Raw genomic sequence first — 17282 nt, 5'->3', positions numbered from 1 at the left:
TAAATTATTTTTGAATCCATTGCAATTGATTGTTTTGCACTTAAAACCACTAAGTGGTCCCAGGATTTGTTTGAGTAAAGCATGATCAAGACCATCACACTCACAGCTGAGTCCCTCAGCTTCCCATCTTCTGTATTCCTATGACAACAGCTGAGAAGATTACCTTTCTCAAAGTCCACACATGGTTTAGGTAGGTATGGGGATTATTGGCTGAGGTATGAAATAAGTACATTTGGCAAGCCACAATTGCCCAGGTAGTGCCTTCACAATAAGGAGTGATGTGGACATTGTAATGCATTCTCTCTGAATGCGAGAGTTACATTTAAAACTCACTAGTGAAGCCGAGAACCTATCACTACAACATGGTGTAGAAACCAGACTTGTTCTGGGCCTCAGAATTAAGTAGATACCAAGGTCTGTGGGACAGATTGCTGTAAACCAAACATTAGGATATGCTGTTTAAGAAGGAACTGCAGATGCTGGAAAATTAAAGGTAGCCAATGCTGGAGAAACTCAGCGGGCGAGGCAGCATCTATGGAGTGAAGGAAATAGGCAACGTTTTGGGTCGAAACCTTTCTTCAGACTGATGTGAGGGTGGGGGGGGGGGGGATGGGGGAAGAGAAGAAAGGAAGGGGGCTGAGGGAGACTGAGAAGGGGAGGAGAAAGTAGGGACTACCTGAAATTAGAGAAGTCAATGTTCATTCTGCTGGGGTACAAACTGCCCAAGCGAAATATGAGATGCTGCTCCTCCAATTTACGGTGGGCCTCACTCTGGCCATGGAGGAGGCCCAGGACAGAAAGGTCGGATTCGGAATGGGAGGAGAAGTTGAAGTGCTAAGCCACCCGGAGATCAGGTTGGATATTGCGAACCGAGCGGAGGTGTTCGGCGAAGCGATCACCAAGCCTACGCTTGGTCTCACCGATGTAGAGCAGCTGACATCTAGAGCAGCGGATGCAATAGATGAGGTTGGAGGAGGTGCAGGTGAACCTCTGCCGCACCTGGAAAGACTGCTTGGGTCCTTGAATGGAGTCAAGGGGGGAGGTAAAACGACAAGTGTAGCATTTCTTGCGGTTGCAAGGGAAAGTATTCGGATAGGGGGTGGTACGGGTAGGAAGGGACGAATTGACCAGGGAGTTCCAGACGGAACGGTCTCTGCGGAAAGCATACAGGGGAGGAGATGGGAAGATGTGGCAAGTGGTGGGATCACGTTGGAGGTGGCGAAGATGTTGGAGGATTATTTGTTGTATGTGACGGATGGTAGGGTGGAAGGTGAGGACAAGGGGGGACTCTGCCCTTGTTGCGAGTGGGGGGATGGGGAGTGAGAGCAGAGTCACGCGGTAAAAGAAGAGCCTCATCTATAGCAGAAGAGGGGAATCCCTGTTCCCTGAAAAATGAGGATATCTCAGATGCCCTGGTGTGGAACACCTCATCCTGGGTGCAGATGCGGCATAGACGGAGGTATTGGGAGTAGGGGATGGAGTCCTTACAGGAAGCAGGGTGGGAAAATGTGTAGTCCAGATAGCCATGGGAGTCAGTGGGTTTATAGTGGATGTCGGTTGGTAGTCTATCACCTGCGACGGAGATAGTGAGGTCAAGAAATGGTAGGGACATTTCGGAAATGGTCCAGGTGTATTTGAGTGCCGGATGGAAGTTAGTGGTGAAATGGATGAAGTCACGTTGTGTGTGGGTGCAGGAGGTAGCACCAATGCAGTCATCGATGTAGCGGAGGTAGAGTTCGGGGATAGTGCCACGGTACGTCTCGAACAAGGATTGTTCGACGTACCCAACAAAGAGGCAGGCATAGCTAGGGCCCATGCACGTGCCCATAGATATGCTGTCTGTGGTTTCTAGATTCTGGAAAGTAAACATCTCTGGTCTGTGATGTAATTGGATGCAAAAATCAATGGAATTTAAAACAAAAAATGCAACCTGTCATGTCTACCACAGAATGTTTTGTATTATCATGAAACCATATCTTTTAGTTGCCTGTATTGCTATTGAAAATAATATTTTATTATGACTGTCCCAACAATGAGATAGTTTAATTGTGTGTTGTTGAGTTTACAGGCCTGTTAAACTGTAGCAAGTAATAATTTCATTGTTCCATTGTTGGTATATTTGGCAGTTAAGTGCCCTTGACTCGGGAAATGAAAAGTAGATCAGTGAAATCAAGTGTCAAATTAAAGTGAAATCACATATGTGTGGGGATCACATCAACATTTACAATTTCATGTAAATATTCTCAATCATTCTGAAAATTCATTTTCAGCTTTTATTATTTGTTACTTTGCTTTGTAAGTGCCCTGGGATCTACTTTGGTTTATTATATGACCAACCAAACCAGGTCATCAGCATTGGGTCGCTTCAGTCAACCGAGTTTTGGGATTAGGTGGTCATACAAGAAATGTTTCTGCAGTGTCCTCAACCTGCTGAACACTCCTCTGGCAGCCATTGAAGTAAACCCACAATACTCTCCCTTCACCACACTTAATTCTGGCAAACAATCATGCACTCAGTGGAGTGATGGTGACTCTGTACTTTTATTTAGAGGAGCCGTACCTGTTTTTTTGAGGCAACGTAGTTACACAGCTGAGGAGCCTGATGTGTGGTTGTTCTCTCCCTTGTTTATCTTCTTGATTTCATCAGCTGTGCCTCTTTCACTGGTTTTGCTTTTTGATGTAGAAGTGTTGACAAATGCAGTTTAGAGGAAAGCAAAGTGAAGAGATCATTAAAGACCAAGTATTCATCATTAAAACTGTTCTTGCATCAGAAATGCAGTTGGAACAAATGCCTGTTATCTTTCCTGGAACTGTCGTATACCAGTGCTGTAGACACTTCTAGATCTTGCCATTTTCAACCCCTCTCATTACCTGTAATGATGGTAAATTCTAATCTCCGTGATAAATTCCTATTGTTAACTAATTCTGCATCCTCAATTACTGCAAATTCTATTATACAGTTCATATGAAAACAAAATATATTGTATAAAAATAAGAGATCAATCTTTTAAATTGAAGGCAGAATTATGCCTGCCATGCTGGCCACTTACTTGCTTGACCTCGAATCACAGCTTCACCTGAAACTAAGATTGATCTCCAGTCTTGACCTGAAACGTCACCCATTCCTTCTCTCCAGAGATGCTGCCTGTCCTGCTCAGTTACTCCAGCTTTTTGTGTCCATCTTTGATCAGATGGAGTTGTGCAGCGATAGATTATTTTACCATTCTATTAGCATGCTTGATGTTCAAAAAAAACGTGTGAGATCTCTCGATCTGTGCTCACTTCCTGCAAGTTTGTCTGATGTTCTCTGTACGATGGTTCCAATAATGCGGCTGCAACTCTGCATGGCAAGCTGCAACTTTAAACCCCAGTATTTGAAGGTAAAACGTTCAATTCTGGTTCTATAGCTCCTATGATTAATTTTCAAAGATTTATTCTCCTATCCATTCACTGCTCAAATCTTTGAAAACTTACGTTGGAATTAGAAGCAGAAACATTGAAATAGCAAAAAAAAAATAAATGCCTGACATTGTCCCTTTATATTTCTGGAAAACAATTGGGGGCCTGAACACAGGACAAGTGAAGATGTTATCATTATTCCTGTTCTAAAGTGAAGTGAGGAGATCGCCATGTTGTAGAGACACCACGAGGAAGTTTTGTAGTGTCAGAGATATTAAAAAGTTACAAGCGGTTACTATTTGTGAGATTATGCTACATACCTTTTCTTCTTGTACAACCAGTAAATCAAGCCGGCGATGACTGCTGCTATTAACATGCCAATGATGACCCCCACGATCACCTTGGCCTGATTACTGTTGCTGCTCTTGCTGTTGTTGTTGTTATCTTTTGGATCTAAGGGAGTTGAAGCATATCAGTTACATTTATTAAGTCACAACATTGAACTGAAGTTCACACTTAGTTTGAATATAACATGTCCGAGTGTGGTAACAATCTCGATGATATTCTCAGTTGTTAGAGGTGGATGGCTCTGTGGTTAAGAGAATGAACCAATGAGATACACAAATCTACAAATCATGAAAGCCGTGACTTTTTCCAGTGAGTCATTGGGATGCACTTAAATCCCTGCACCTCACCACTTCCATCCATTCAGCTAGATTGTTCGTTTTTTTGAAGAGATGTGAGGTTTGGGGACTTAACTGAAAGCACTAAAATAATTTTGTGTTTAGTCCGATTTCTGTAACCGCTGCCTGAAAAGCTGAATCCCAATGATCTCCATCTGCTCTGTCATAAGATTCTGAGGGGGTGACATGTTAATCACTTCTTCTAAACTCCAGGGAGGAGATGTTAATGTTACTCAATCCTTGCGTCCCAAGGATCAATCTGGTCAATCCATGCTGCACTGACACAAAGGCAACATAACCTCAACACCATTAGTCCCACATTTAAGAAGAGCCATAGGAGGGTGAGGCCAGGAAACTGCAGGCCGGAAACTAATCCTGGGGTTGGATTTATGATCATTTGGAAAGGCTGGGACTGATTAGGGCAAGTCGGCATGGTGTTGTGCATTGAAAATACTGCCTCACAAATCTTTTGAAGAGGTTCCCAAGAAAATTGATGAAAGCAAGGCATAGATGCGGCATTATGGACTTGGGCAAGGCTTTTGACAACGTCCTACATGGTAGGCTGGTCTAGAAAGTAAGGGCACTTGGGATCCAAGGTGTTTTGGCAAACTGGATCCAAATTAGCTTGGTGATAGAAGACAGGATGGTGGTTGAGGGTTGTTTAATCTCACAAGCATTGATGCAGAGAGGGTCTTTGATCAGCATGAAGAGTTGGGCCAAAAAACCTCCTTCCATGCTGTAGGACAGAAGCTAAAACTCTAGTTTCACCAAAGCTCAGGGCGGCACGGTGGCACAGCGGTAGAGTTGCTGCCTTACGATGGTAGACACCTGGGTTCAATCCAGACTACGGTTGCTGTCTGCAGAGTTTGTACATTCTTCCAGTGACCTGCGTGGGTTTTCTTCGGGATCATAAGGTCATAAGTGATAGGAGTAGAATTAGGTAATTCGGGAACATCAAGTCTGCTCTGCCATTCAATCAAAGCTGATCCATCTCTCCCTCCTAACCCCATTCTCCTGCCTTGTCCCCATAACCTCTGACACCAGCACTAATCAAGACTCTCGCTGACATCTATCTCTTGAAAATATCCACTGACTTGCCGCCACAGCCTTCTGTGGGATCTCCGGTTTCCTCCCACACTCCAAAGACCTACAGGTTTGCAGGTTAATTGACTTAGTATAATTGTAAATTGTGCCTATGCATGTAAGATGTGTGGGGATCGTTGGTCGGTGGAAACTCTTGGCTGAAGAGGCTGGTTCCGCACTGTATCTCCAGACTAAACTGTTTAGTTACATTAGGACTTCTTTCTCTTGTATTCTAAACCCCCTTGCAACAAAGTCAATGCACCTTTAGTAATACTGTTTACCAGATCTGTATCCAGTGAACAATCTACTTGTCTGGAAACATGATGATCGGTATCTGGTTCCCCACATTTTGATTCACTTGCCCCCTTTAACACACAAGGTTCCCAGTTCCCACGGTCTCTTCAAACACACATTAACCCTGGTTCTCCCTCTCCCTTTAAACTTGCGTGCATGGCTAGAAACTGAATTGTTCTGTGTAATGTCTAAAAACAAATCAAGTCTGCTAGTACAGCACCCTGAACATCCCAGCAGTTTGACTGTTTGCTTCCTGCCTTTCACAAGCCAACACCTCAAACCCCTCCATATGTCATCTTCTTGCTTTGCACCAATTGAAGAATGACCTTTTTCTTCACACCATTGATCTAACCCGATGTCACAATTCTCCACTCTGCTTTGTCCTATTAACACATTTGTCACATAATGTTGTGGCTTTTCACCTGACTTATAATACATTCATGCTGATTATGAACACGCACGCACATATACACACGCACACACACACACACACACGTGTGTGCCCTTATCACCTCAATGATTACACTCCAAGTTGCATTTGATTTGTCAAAACGTGACTTTTTCAAAGCCAAGATGTCTATACTAAAACAGCATTTAAAAGACATATGGCCAGGTACATGGATAGGAAAGGGTTAGAGAGATATGGGACTATTATGGATCAGCATTGACGAGTTGGGGGGCCTGAGGGCCTGTTTCCTGCTGTATGATTACTTGCCAAACTCATTTTTGCCCCCATTTCTAATCATAGTTTTCAGCATTCTGTCAATCTGAAATCTGCCACATACGTCCCTACTTTCTCCTCTTTCCCTGAATAATGACTTAAATTATCTGAAGGAGTAAAGGTTTGTGTACACCTTGATCATGGCTACACCATGCCAGAGGTGAATCGTGCCATTGTCTCCTCGGGAATGAAAAGGAAGATCATTTCCTCCCTCCCCCCCCCCCCCCCCCCCCCCCCCCCCCCCCACCACCTTGACGTATAATTTGGTTTGTTCCGACGGTAAATTGAGGCAACTACCTAGAGGGTCTTGCTCAAGAGTTTCATCCATAGGCTCCTTGAATCGCACTGAAAAATACACAGGAGAAAACAAGTTACATTGAGTTCAGGAAATCCATTTCTAAACGCTTAAAGAGGTACCGACCTTTGCGTATATAATCCCAAGACTTCCAAATACTTCCCCAGAAATGTTTGTAGAAAGGATCCATTCATTTGTGTGCAGGGGTGAGGGAGATGACAGGACATCTGCAGGGCGCTGTCTGAACGTTACAATCCAGGGCATCAGCACAAGCTGGTGCATCACTGGTGCCAAATAAAGATGCTTAAAAATATAATGGCAATCACTGCCTGTTAAGTATTACTAGTGAAACGCTAGGTACATCCAACCCTGGAACTTTTAAAGCATTTATTAAATAAACTACACAAAGGCAGCGCCCAGCAATCTGCAATTCCAATTAATGAACACCAAGCAGCAGTCAGATGAGATGAAGCTTGAGTTTAGGGGCCCACAGGTTGAATATGATGGTGAAAGGAGGATGAGGGGAGAGACCCCTCCATTGCAAGGTCCAAGAAAAGCTATAAGGCAAGAGATGGGAGTATAAATTTTAATGTAATGAGTGCAGAAAGGGCAAGAGCAACAAGGTATTTGTAAAAATAGGAAAGTTAGCAGTAGAGTATTTGTGTTGGGTGGGTGGTAAATCAGATACTAAGTGTTGCCCTAGTCAGCTGACTGGATTCTATTGATAATTGTAATTCTCTATTATTGGTGGAAATAGTACACTAAAGAGGATGCTGTGCTGACAGTTCACCCTTTGTTGAAATACCTCAGACACCCTCCACTGAGGTGCACCATCTTCAGATTCAAGAGCAGAACTCGCAATCAAAACATGGAGGGGACACAATTTTATGGCGGCCACACGTGCACACTCACACACACGCGCGAGGCTTCGGAGGCTCAATCCAGCGTTAAAAGCGGAGATTTAAAAAACTTGGGGGGGATGTCCCCCACCTCCCCCTCTGGCCCCCCCCCCGGGTTTTCCGCCCCTGTTCAGATTGATATACCATTGTGGTCAGTCTGAAAGCTCCATTTGTGTATATATGATGAACTATGGAAAAAACAATGCTCTTCAAATAATGGAGTTAATTCTCTACAGTTTCAGAAACATTTTCGGTGTAAATGGAATGCTGTTGCTAAACTGTCAAAACAAGTTAAGCACGTGTTTCATTAGACTGGCACAATCTGCCATTGATACTTATTTTTGTTTGCAAAATATTTCAAAATACTCACTGGCAGTTAGATTCACTGAATATTGATCCTCCCCATGGTTATTTATGGCTGTGCAAGTCACGGTGATGTTTTCTGAAGGTCGCACTGTTATCTTGTGGCACCACTGTGATCTTTTGTCTTTTATTGATTCTTCTTTTGGCTGCAATGAAAACATTTAAATTTCTTACTTAAATACACCGCAGTTCCACAGATTTAATTAAAAGCCCTGTCCCACGGTACCAGTTCATTCCAAGATTTCTCCCGAGTTTGCCCTGATTTGCCCTGACTCAGAGATTTATGGTAATGGCCACTCGTCGGTACTCTGGGCTCTCGTGGACATTTTTCATCATGTTGAAAAATCTTCACGAGTCTTCCCGTGCTTACCTGCTGTTAGCGAGTCTTCCCGAGTACCTGCCATTAGCGCTAAGAGACGTCCCAGAGCTCTGACGTACCCGCTACATTCATTCTCCGTGCTTACCACGAGTTTGATTATTTTAAAACTCAGGAGAGCTCTTGGAATGAACGTACTGTGGGACAGGGCTTTAATGGTGAGAAAATCTGCAGGATCGCTTTGTGGGCACATCTTTGATCTGCATTCCCATCTGACCATCAACAAGCATTTATCCGTTGCCCCAGAGTTAGAATTCCACTCTGGATGAGGCAGTGAGTCACCATGTTTCAAATTATTTATCATCATTTTAAGTCACTGAACTGCTCCTACAGAGTGCAGAGCCAGAATATCTATATTATTCAATGATTTTTATATGAAATTCCCAGAAGAGGAGAATCCTGATAGCTAATTGGTGGCAGGTTCTGCCTGGAGAACTGAGTCGGAGATCAGTAAAGCTTGGCAAGTGTGCATTGGTATGGATACTGTCTGCTTCACTCTGCTGGGGATGTCAAAACATCAGCCCAGCATCAGATTCAGATTATTAACTAAGACTCACTGCCCTGCAATTCCATGAATTGAGGTTTTCAGGAAATTGCTAAGTATGGGGTTAGTGTAGAAAGATTGTGGTACAGTAAACAATTAATTGGAGATTTGGATGAGATCGCGGTGACATTTGTAAGACCAGTATTTATTGGTCATTCCTGATGTCATCTTTCCCATTACATGACTGAGAAGGAACCTTGAGGACCCGGGCCCTGTGTGATGGCAGAATACCATATTTCACTCTGCCCTGATCATGGCATCACCGACAGGGCTAGACTATTGTTTTGATATGTCTACTTACAAAATAGGTAAACTAGCACATAATGTATGGAGAAAGATGGCTGCACACACACTCGTGTTGGGATCAAAAACAGGAATGATTTATTTCCAAGTCAAAGGTCACAGACGGATTTACTAGAATGAGTACAGCTCATACACATAAATTACATGGATATTGTCACATCCTTTCCTTTTTGACATTTTGGGACTACATTTCCAATGATCCAAAACAAAGTAAACTTAAACACTTTTAATAATATTACACCGTAGTAATATGGTTTAACTTAACAGAATAAAACAACTGTTCTCTCTTATTTCACAATTTCAATCATGGTCACATTTGTGACATTTCAATAACAAAATAATGCTCACATGCTTTCTTCTCATAAGCATGTATGTACCTCACAACAAAACACATTACTTCGTGACATACTCGTCGTACATTTCCGGCGGTCTGACAGATCTTCCTGCCCTAGTCTTTATGATGGTGTTTCTTTCAGAAGTGTCTTTCTTTTCTGTGTGTACATTCTGTGCATCACTTCTAGTTTTTTCTCTTGTGTCACTTTGTTTTTGTTTAGATTTCTCTGTGTTATGAGTTTCACGAGTTGCATCTTTTTCTGGTGATGCATGTTGTTTTTTTTTTTTTCTGTGTCAGCTGAGGTTGCAAAGGTGTCTCAAGCCCCTGTCCCACTGTACGAGGTAATTCACGAGTTCTCCCGAGTGTTGCCCCTGATTCGATCTCGGAGAATGTCCGTAGTGGGTCTGTAGGAGTTCGTGGATGTCTCGTAGCGGCTCGTAATGCTAACAGAAGGTACCCGGGACATCCGGTAAACTTGTGACATTTTTTCATCCCTGTAAAAAATGTCCACGAGTGAAAATATACTCATGATGACATTTTTTAAAACTTTTTACTCGTACGAGTTTACACAATGCCTTGTAATCTTTGGATTTCTGTTGGGTTGGGCATCTCTAGTATAGCTCGGATCTTCTTCGGGTCTGGTTTCAGGCTGCAATCTGTAATTATATGTCCTAGAAATGTGATACACGTAGTTTTCACTACCGACTTCTTCAGGTTCAGCTTGATGCCTCTGTCTGCATCGCTGAAGAAGATCTTGCAGTCTTGCATCGTGATTTTTTCACACAGAGAGTGGTGAATCTCTGGAACTCTCTGCCACAGAGGGTAGTTGAGGCCAGTTCATTGGCTATATTTAAGAGGGAGTTAGATGTGGCCCTTGTGGCTGAGGGGATCAGAGGGTATGGAGAGAAGGCAGGTACGGGATACTGAGTTGGATGATCAGCCATGATCATATTGAATGGTGGTGCAGGCTCGAAGGGTCGAATGGCCTACTCCTGTACCTAATTTCTATGTTTCTATGATTTCTTTCTGCATCTTCTCTGGTGTCCCCTACTCCAAATAGGATGATGTCATCTGCAACACATTCCGCTCCCTTTAATCCTTCTAGGGCTTGTTGCAGCTTCTGGAAGATCTCTGCACTTACTTTCAGTCCAAATGGCATCCTCTTCCAGCAATATCTCCCAAAAGGGGTGTTCATGGTTGTTGGGAAACTGCTCTCGTCTTCTAGTTCGCAGTGGAAGCATCCTGACTTCACATCGAATTTGGAGAAAATCTTCACCTTGGACAGCTCAGGGAGTATATCCTCTATGACTGGTAGTCTGTGGATCTCCTTTTTCAGGACTTTGTTGAGGGGTCTAGGATCTATGCAGAACTTAAACTCTGCTGTCCTTTATCTCTGTGAAGACCAGCCTGCTACATCACTCAGCAGGTTCTTCGACTTTAGTCAAGATGTCCTGTTCGACCAACTTCATGAGACCATTCATGACCTTCTCTTTCATGGCTACAGGTACCGGCTTTGCAGAGCACTGTGATGGGGTCACATCCTCCGTCCTAGTTACCAACTTGACCTTGTCAGGCAGTCTCCCAGGTCTTTCATCAAAGACATCTGTGTGACTCGCTAACTCGAGTCAGCCTCGCTAACAGCATTCAGGCACTTGAAGTTCTCTTAGTGAACCGTGATGAGTTTCATCTGTTGTGCAGCTTTGCCGCTCAGGAGTGGTGTGAGCCAGCCTTCCTCGACCACTATGAAGTGAACACGGTACTTCTTGTTGTTCATCTTGTTCCGGAGTATGACTTTAGTCCTACCTTCTGCCAGCAGATTGGATCTGTTGTACATCTTTAACATGATTTTCTCTCGTCTAATGTCCTTTTTGTTGGGTACAAGATGCTTGGGAATCACATTAACAATGGCACCAGAGTCAATCTGAAACTTGATGTTTGCTGTGCCAACCTGCATCTCAGCGAATAGGCCTGAAGAGGAATTGTTTCCAACTGCAATGATCTCAATGCAACTCACAGACCCTGTGTCGGAAATGGACGTTGTATCAGATGTCTCTACGACCTTGTGCAGACCCTGTTTCTGCATGCCCTCCTTCCTCTGCTTGCAGCAGCAGGCAAAGTGATTTTGTCATCCGCATCTGTTGCAGTCCTTCCCATACGCTGGGCATTCCTCCTTCCTACACTTGTGCGTCCTTGCACAGAACTTGCACTTGACTAGTCCCTGATTCTTCCTCTGCAAAGGAAAATCAACCATCTTTTCCCTCGGTTTGAATCGTTCCACCTTGTGTATTGTCGGCTCTTTGCCGATGACCTGCATTCTTGCAGCTATTACCTCCGAGGATCTACATATGTCCACAGTCCCCTGCAGTGTCAGATTCCTCTTCTGAAGGAGTGTCTTACTATTGACTGGTCTGCATTACCAAATCAAGTCAAGTCACATTTATTTATATAGCACATTTAAAAAACAACTCACGTTGGCCAAAGTGCTTTACATTTGTTATCATTGTTACCAAGGACGATGCAATCTCAAATGAGACTTTCTTTTAGGCAATGACAGAAGTTGCATGTCTTAACCAGCTCCTTCAGCTCTGCAACATACGATTCAATGCTTTCCCCTGGTTTCTGGTCTCGTTTATTGAAAATGAATCTTTCATAGGTTTCATTCGTCTCTCCTATGATGATGGTAGACATCTTGCTGATGATGACTTTCACATCCGTCTCATCTGCTACCATTTCGAACGTCAGGGTATTGAAGATTCGCAATCCTTCCGGTCCAACAGTATGCAGGAATACTGCTTTTTGATACTGTTTCTCCCTCTTATCCAGTTCTGTTATCACTGCATAATTTTCATACATTTGTTTAAACATTTTCCACTCTTCCACCCTGTTCTCTTTGAGCTTTAGATTGGGTGGTGGAGCCACGTGGAAAGATGGACTGGTCTGCGCCATTTTGAAATATCAGCGTATCCCCTCGCTCTTAACAGCTTATTTTATCTTTAACCAGACTCTCACAGCACGTCGTTTTATACTGCGACTCCCACAGCACTGATTTACATGCAGCGTCTTATCTTTGTGTGCTGCACTGACCTGCATACCATTCCTCTCATGCATGCAGCTTGTCCGGTCGCTGAGCGTTGAAACACTGATTCCTGAAAGTTTTTCAAAGCATTTTTTGCTAATCATCATAGCGTCAGTTTGATTCACAAATCTTCACTTTCACCGCTGCCACCAAGTTTTGATATATGTCTACTTACAAAATAGGTAAACTAGCACATAATATATGGAGAAAGATGGCTGCACTCACACTCGTGTTGGGATCAAAAACAGGAATGATTTATTTCCAAGTCAAAGCTCACTGACTGATTTACTGATCATGTGCGAGAATGAGTACAGCTCGTATGAATAAATTACATGGACATTGTCACAACTATAGCTCTATGTTCAACACTATCATCCCCTCCAAACTCACTAAGTTCCAAGACCTGGGTCTCTGGCTTCCCTTTGGGACTGAATCCTCGACTTCCTCATCGGCAGACCTCAATCAGTGTGGATCGGTAACAACATCTCCTCCTCACTGACCAGCAACAAGTAGTCCTCGGGGCTGTGTGCATATCCCTTTGCTCTTTTTACCCGTGACAGGGGTGGCGGGGACCACGGACCAGAAACTCACCTGGACCAGCCCTTGAAATACCATTGTTACTTGTGCTAGTCTGAGATTATGTACGCTGTGCCAAGTGACTTGCCTGTGGACATAAGACAGGCACAGCAAGCTGGAGTATCTCCGCGGGTCAGGCAGCATCTCTGGAGAAAAGGAATGGGTGACGTTTTAGGTAGAGACTTCTGCCCCTTAACATAGCTGAGCCTTTCCACCCTCAACAAAGGCTCAATGTTCTCCACTTACCCAGATCAGTAGAGCTCCAGCAACCCTTGAAGCTCAATACCATACAGAAATAGAAGTTTGCTTGACACCCTGTACGCCAGCCTATAGTGTGTACCATCTGCTAAATTCACGAGTTTTCACCTGGGCTCCTCTGGCATTGCCTCCCAGCCCAGAATCTCTCTCATCTGGTGCACAGGAACACTGCCACCTCTGGGTTCCACCTCAAACATACACATTATTCTGACTTGGACATATCTCCTTTCCTTCATTATGACTGTAGCCCAATCTAACAGCACTGTGAGAGTATCTTCACCATAAGGTTTGCAATAGTTGAGTTACCACCACCCCCTTCTCAAGGGATGAGAGATGAGGAATCAACGGTAGCCTTGCCTGTAATGCCCAAATACCAAAAAACAATTACTCTAAAAACATTGTTTGTGTAACATTTTGCTTCTGATAGACGGCGCACAGAATCATACCCACTCCCTCACTTACAGACGTTCCATTGATGCTCCACTTGACCACAGGCTTGGGGAAACCCTCCACAACACAACTGATCACTTTCGAATTGTTCACAACTTTCTTTGTCAGTTTAGTTATCCTTGGTTTTCCTGTAAGAAAGAAAAGTGGCTTTCTGATTAAGGACACCTTGAAGAATCATTGGGATAGATTATTGTCTTCAGCTTCCAGGTGAATTTGTTGGGTCAGCACACCTCCCCTTATGGAGCCCAGTGTCGCTGCACTGAATGGGATCATCAGCAAACTGATTCATGCAGGAAGATTCCACCCAGCCCTGATGACAGGAAATTAACTCCATGTTAACAACTCTGCCAAATAGTCAACAATTGAGTTTGATTGTTCACAATCAAATGTATTCTGTTCACATTCAGAACTAAAAAAGAGTTCACTTATATTACCAGCCTTTACATTCAATGGATCTGTCATCAGGCAAGATGCAGCCACCAAACCCATCTTTCCACTCCCTACATTCCAACCTGATCTTAAACCCCTCTGGTTCTCCCTTACATCTTATCAGCAACCACCACCCTCCTCCCTCTCATTGGCATTCTTATAACTGCAGAGCTGCAACATTTGCCCTTTTGACTCTTTCCTTCCCATCAACCAGGGACCCAAACAGTGTAATCCTGTGAACTGAATTCAGTGCTCACAATGTGGGCACTGCATTGGAGTGTCTGCACTGCATTGCATTCTCTGCAGTGGACAAACCAAATGGAGTGTGGGTGGTTACTCGTTCATCCTGTAATGATGAGCCTGAATGTCAAGGTGCCTGTCACTTTAATTATCCATCCGAACCACCCTCCCACTGACTGTCTTTGGCCTCTTGCCCTGTCTCAATGAACCCTAACGTAAGTTTGGCAACAGCACCTTATCTCCTGTCTTGTCTGTTTACAGACTTCTGGACTCTATACTACATTTAATGATTTAAAATATCCTGCTTTTCCTATTTGTTGGAATCAAGCAATTTTGATGCCACACCAGCAGTCTGCGGTGTTAAGGCAGTATTTCTCTTGAATAGATGCCTGATCTGTTGAGGATCTCTGGGTTGTGCATGGATCAGAGTGATGGTGAGACAGTTCCAGGATTGGAACAGTGTTGGTGATTGAGATGTGGTGTTCAGAGAGAGGATTGATGAGGCTTTGGAATTGAGATTAGAGCTAAGTGACAGTGACTGATGGTGAGATTTGGATGTAGGATCAGGGAGGCGGAATATGCTGAGGGGTGGGTGGGGGGGATGACTTGACTGATGAGAAATAGACACATTGGTGCTCTTTTACTAATGCTGAACACTTCAACTCTCCAGGTAAGGTCTGAGTGAGGGTGCAATGCTCATTGTGTGTGAGGGCCTCAGACACGGAACAATTCCGTGTCATGTTAAAATGCATTGTGTTCTATTTAGATGCACAGCAGCTTATAATGTATCTTGCTCGGGAGAAACTGGGCCAAACAGAATCTGTAAATATTTCAATAGTATTTAGTAAAAAATAAAGTTCTGGAGGAACTCAGTGGACCAGGCAGCATCTGGAAAAGGTGACCTTTGGGTCAGGACCTTCTTCAGACAGTTTTTCTCCATTCCCTCCACAGATGCTGTCTGCCCCGTTGAGTTCCTCCAAAATCTTGTGTTTTGCTCAAGGTTCCAGCATGTGCAGTTCCTGTTATCTCCAATAGTAGCTACAAATTAGATTTTGATAAAAATGACTTTGTTTTGTGGTCAAAAAACCTTGTGGACCAGAACTGGATTTAGCAGGCCGCCATGTTAGAAATGTCATTTCTATATGTTTAGACACAAAATTCTGCTTTCAGAAAAATTAGGGGAAAAACCTCAAGAAAAAGTTCTCAGACCCTGTGTTCTGAAATGTTAATTGGCCCCAAATGGTGCCAGCATCAATGCTGCTTATTTACCTTCCACTCGTACGATTATTGATTTTTCTCTCTTGATTTCGTTCACTCCCTTTAATTTGGCCTGGCATGTGTAATTACCAGAGTGTGTGTACTGCAGTGACTTCACCACGAAAGGGTTCTGGTTAGCTTTATTCTTCTGAAATACAAAAAACACATCAGAAGCAGCCTGCATTTATTGAGGTATTTGTGCACCAGGATTGCAAGGACTAGTCACATCAAGGAAGGTTAAAGCCTCATACAGCACGATCATTTTAGACTTGTGTGCCCTTATTTGCACCGACAGAGCTGATCATTCTCCACACAATCCTATTTTCTGATGTACAGCAGGGTGAGTTTTAAATATCAGAGTTGTCTCACGAGGATTACTAGAGGTTTGCTTCTGACAAGGTGGAAGGATTTAGGCATGACAATTGGAAAGCAGCTCATCCATAATGTCTGGGAGTTCTAATCCATGAGACATATCTTCGACACCAGTGCTGAACTTCAGCTACCGTGAAAAAAGAGAGAGCAATGTGCCCATCCTTCGTGAGGATTCTCTGGCTGGGGAAATATTGCAACAATAACAAAAACCAGTTCTGCATTACTCTCCACTTCCTGCCATGACCACAATCTTTAGTACAAAATGAGAAACATGTTGTTCCAGAATGCATAAAATAAAACACAAGGAATGCATTGAAGGAAGCACCCTACCTCCCACCCTCCACCTGCCTGGGCTGGCATTGCCACCAGCTGGCGCATGATGAGACCAGGTTTCTTCCTCAAGCTCCCATCTCAGGAGTTGCACCAGGACACACGTTACCAGGTGCAAATCCCTGTTTTATGTAATTTCCAAAAGTCCTCAAAATGGTCCACGGGACTTGTTAGACAAGAGGATTGGCAATGTTGCCCTGCCACTAATTCTGCCTTTGGTTAAAGTCTACACTAGAGCAAGGAAAGGCGAGAAACACCATTTGCCCTAGGTACAGTATTAGACCATCAACTGTCAATGTCAGGGGGCATTACTCTGAGGAAGGCATTGAGGATGTTTGCGAGGTTAATCACCAGAATCCTAAATTTTGACACATTGCATCAAGTGTCTGACTTAGTTCATGAACACTAGCAGTTTGCACACGTTGGAAGTATCAATCAACATCTTACTTTCATCAGGGTAACCTCCGTAGTTCCAGAGGATTCAACAAAACATTCCAAGGTTATATTCTCCCCAACCATCTTGGAGACATTTTCACTGGGAGTCATCATCAAAGCCAAATCTGTGAATAATAAGACATGTTAACATTTATTTTTCATGCTCTGGAAATTATTCTCCATTTCCTAGGTTAAAAGATAGGAGTATGAGGTGTCAGAAACATTTTTTGTTGATGTTTCTTTCTGTGATCTCTTCCCCTCAGTTCCTCCTCCCTAGAATTCAGTCTGCAGGCCCAGGGCATCGTCTGCTGTATAGACCAAGGGGACCGACTGTACTGAGGAACCATGAATGTTAGCTGCCCTTTTCATTACAATGCCCCAATTGTAACCACTGACTTCCATCCAATCAAGCCTAATGTTTTATACACATATAGCAATGAGTCAAGCGGGAGTGGGAATTCCATACTTTACATCCCAGGGTTGTAGAATAGCACATTGGTAATACATATATTCTGCAGTTATTCATTTCAATCAACATTAATGGAGATGAAAGTGTGAAACCACT

General features: G+C 43.5%; 1 protein-coding gene across 1 annotated transcript in view; it reads right to left on the bottom strand.

Moving 5' to 3' along the window:
• alcam (activated leukocyte cell adhesion molecule) overlaps positions 1 to 17282 on the bottom strand; it is a 229750-nt gene that overhangs the window by 2457 nt on the left and 210011 nt on the right. Inside the window, exons 9-15 of the mRNA XM_033033365.1 lie at positions 16730 to 16842; positions 15593 to 15728; positions 13667 to 13782; positions 7745 to 7883; positions 6478 to 6525; positions 3720 to 3852; positions 2561 to 2670 (exon numbers count right to left, since the gene is read on the bottom strand). Of these exons, the coding sequence (XP_032889256.1) occupies positions 2583 to 2670; positions 3720 to 3852; positions 6478 to 6525; positions 7745 to 7883; positions 13667 to 13782; positions 15593 to 15728; positions 16730 to 16842 (773 nt within the window). The 3' untranslated portion in view covers positions 2561 to 2582. The remainder of the gene's footprint in view (positions 1 to 2560; positions 2671 to 3719; positions 3853 to 6477; positions 6526 to 7744; positions 7884 to 13666; positions 13783 to 15592; positions 15729 to 16729; positions 16843 to 17282) is intronic.

This window comes from Amblyraja radiata, chromosome 14 (genome assembly GCF_010909765.2).
Source record: "Amblyraja radiata isolate CabotCenter1 chromosome 14, sAmbRad1.1.pri, whole genome shotgun sequence".
In the NCBI taxonomy this organism is placed as follows: domain Eukaryota; kingdom Metazoa; phylum Chordata; class Chondrichthyes; order Rajiformes; family Rajidae; genus Amblyraja; species Amblyraja radiata.
This window is presented reverse-complemented; position numbering and strand designations above follow the sequence as displayed.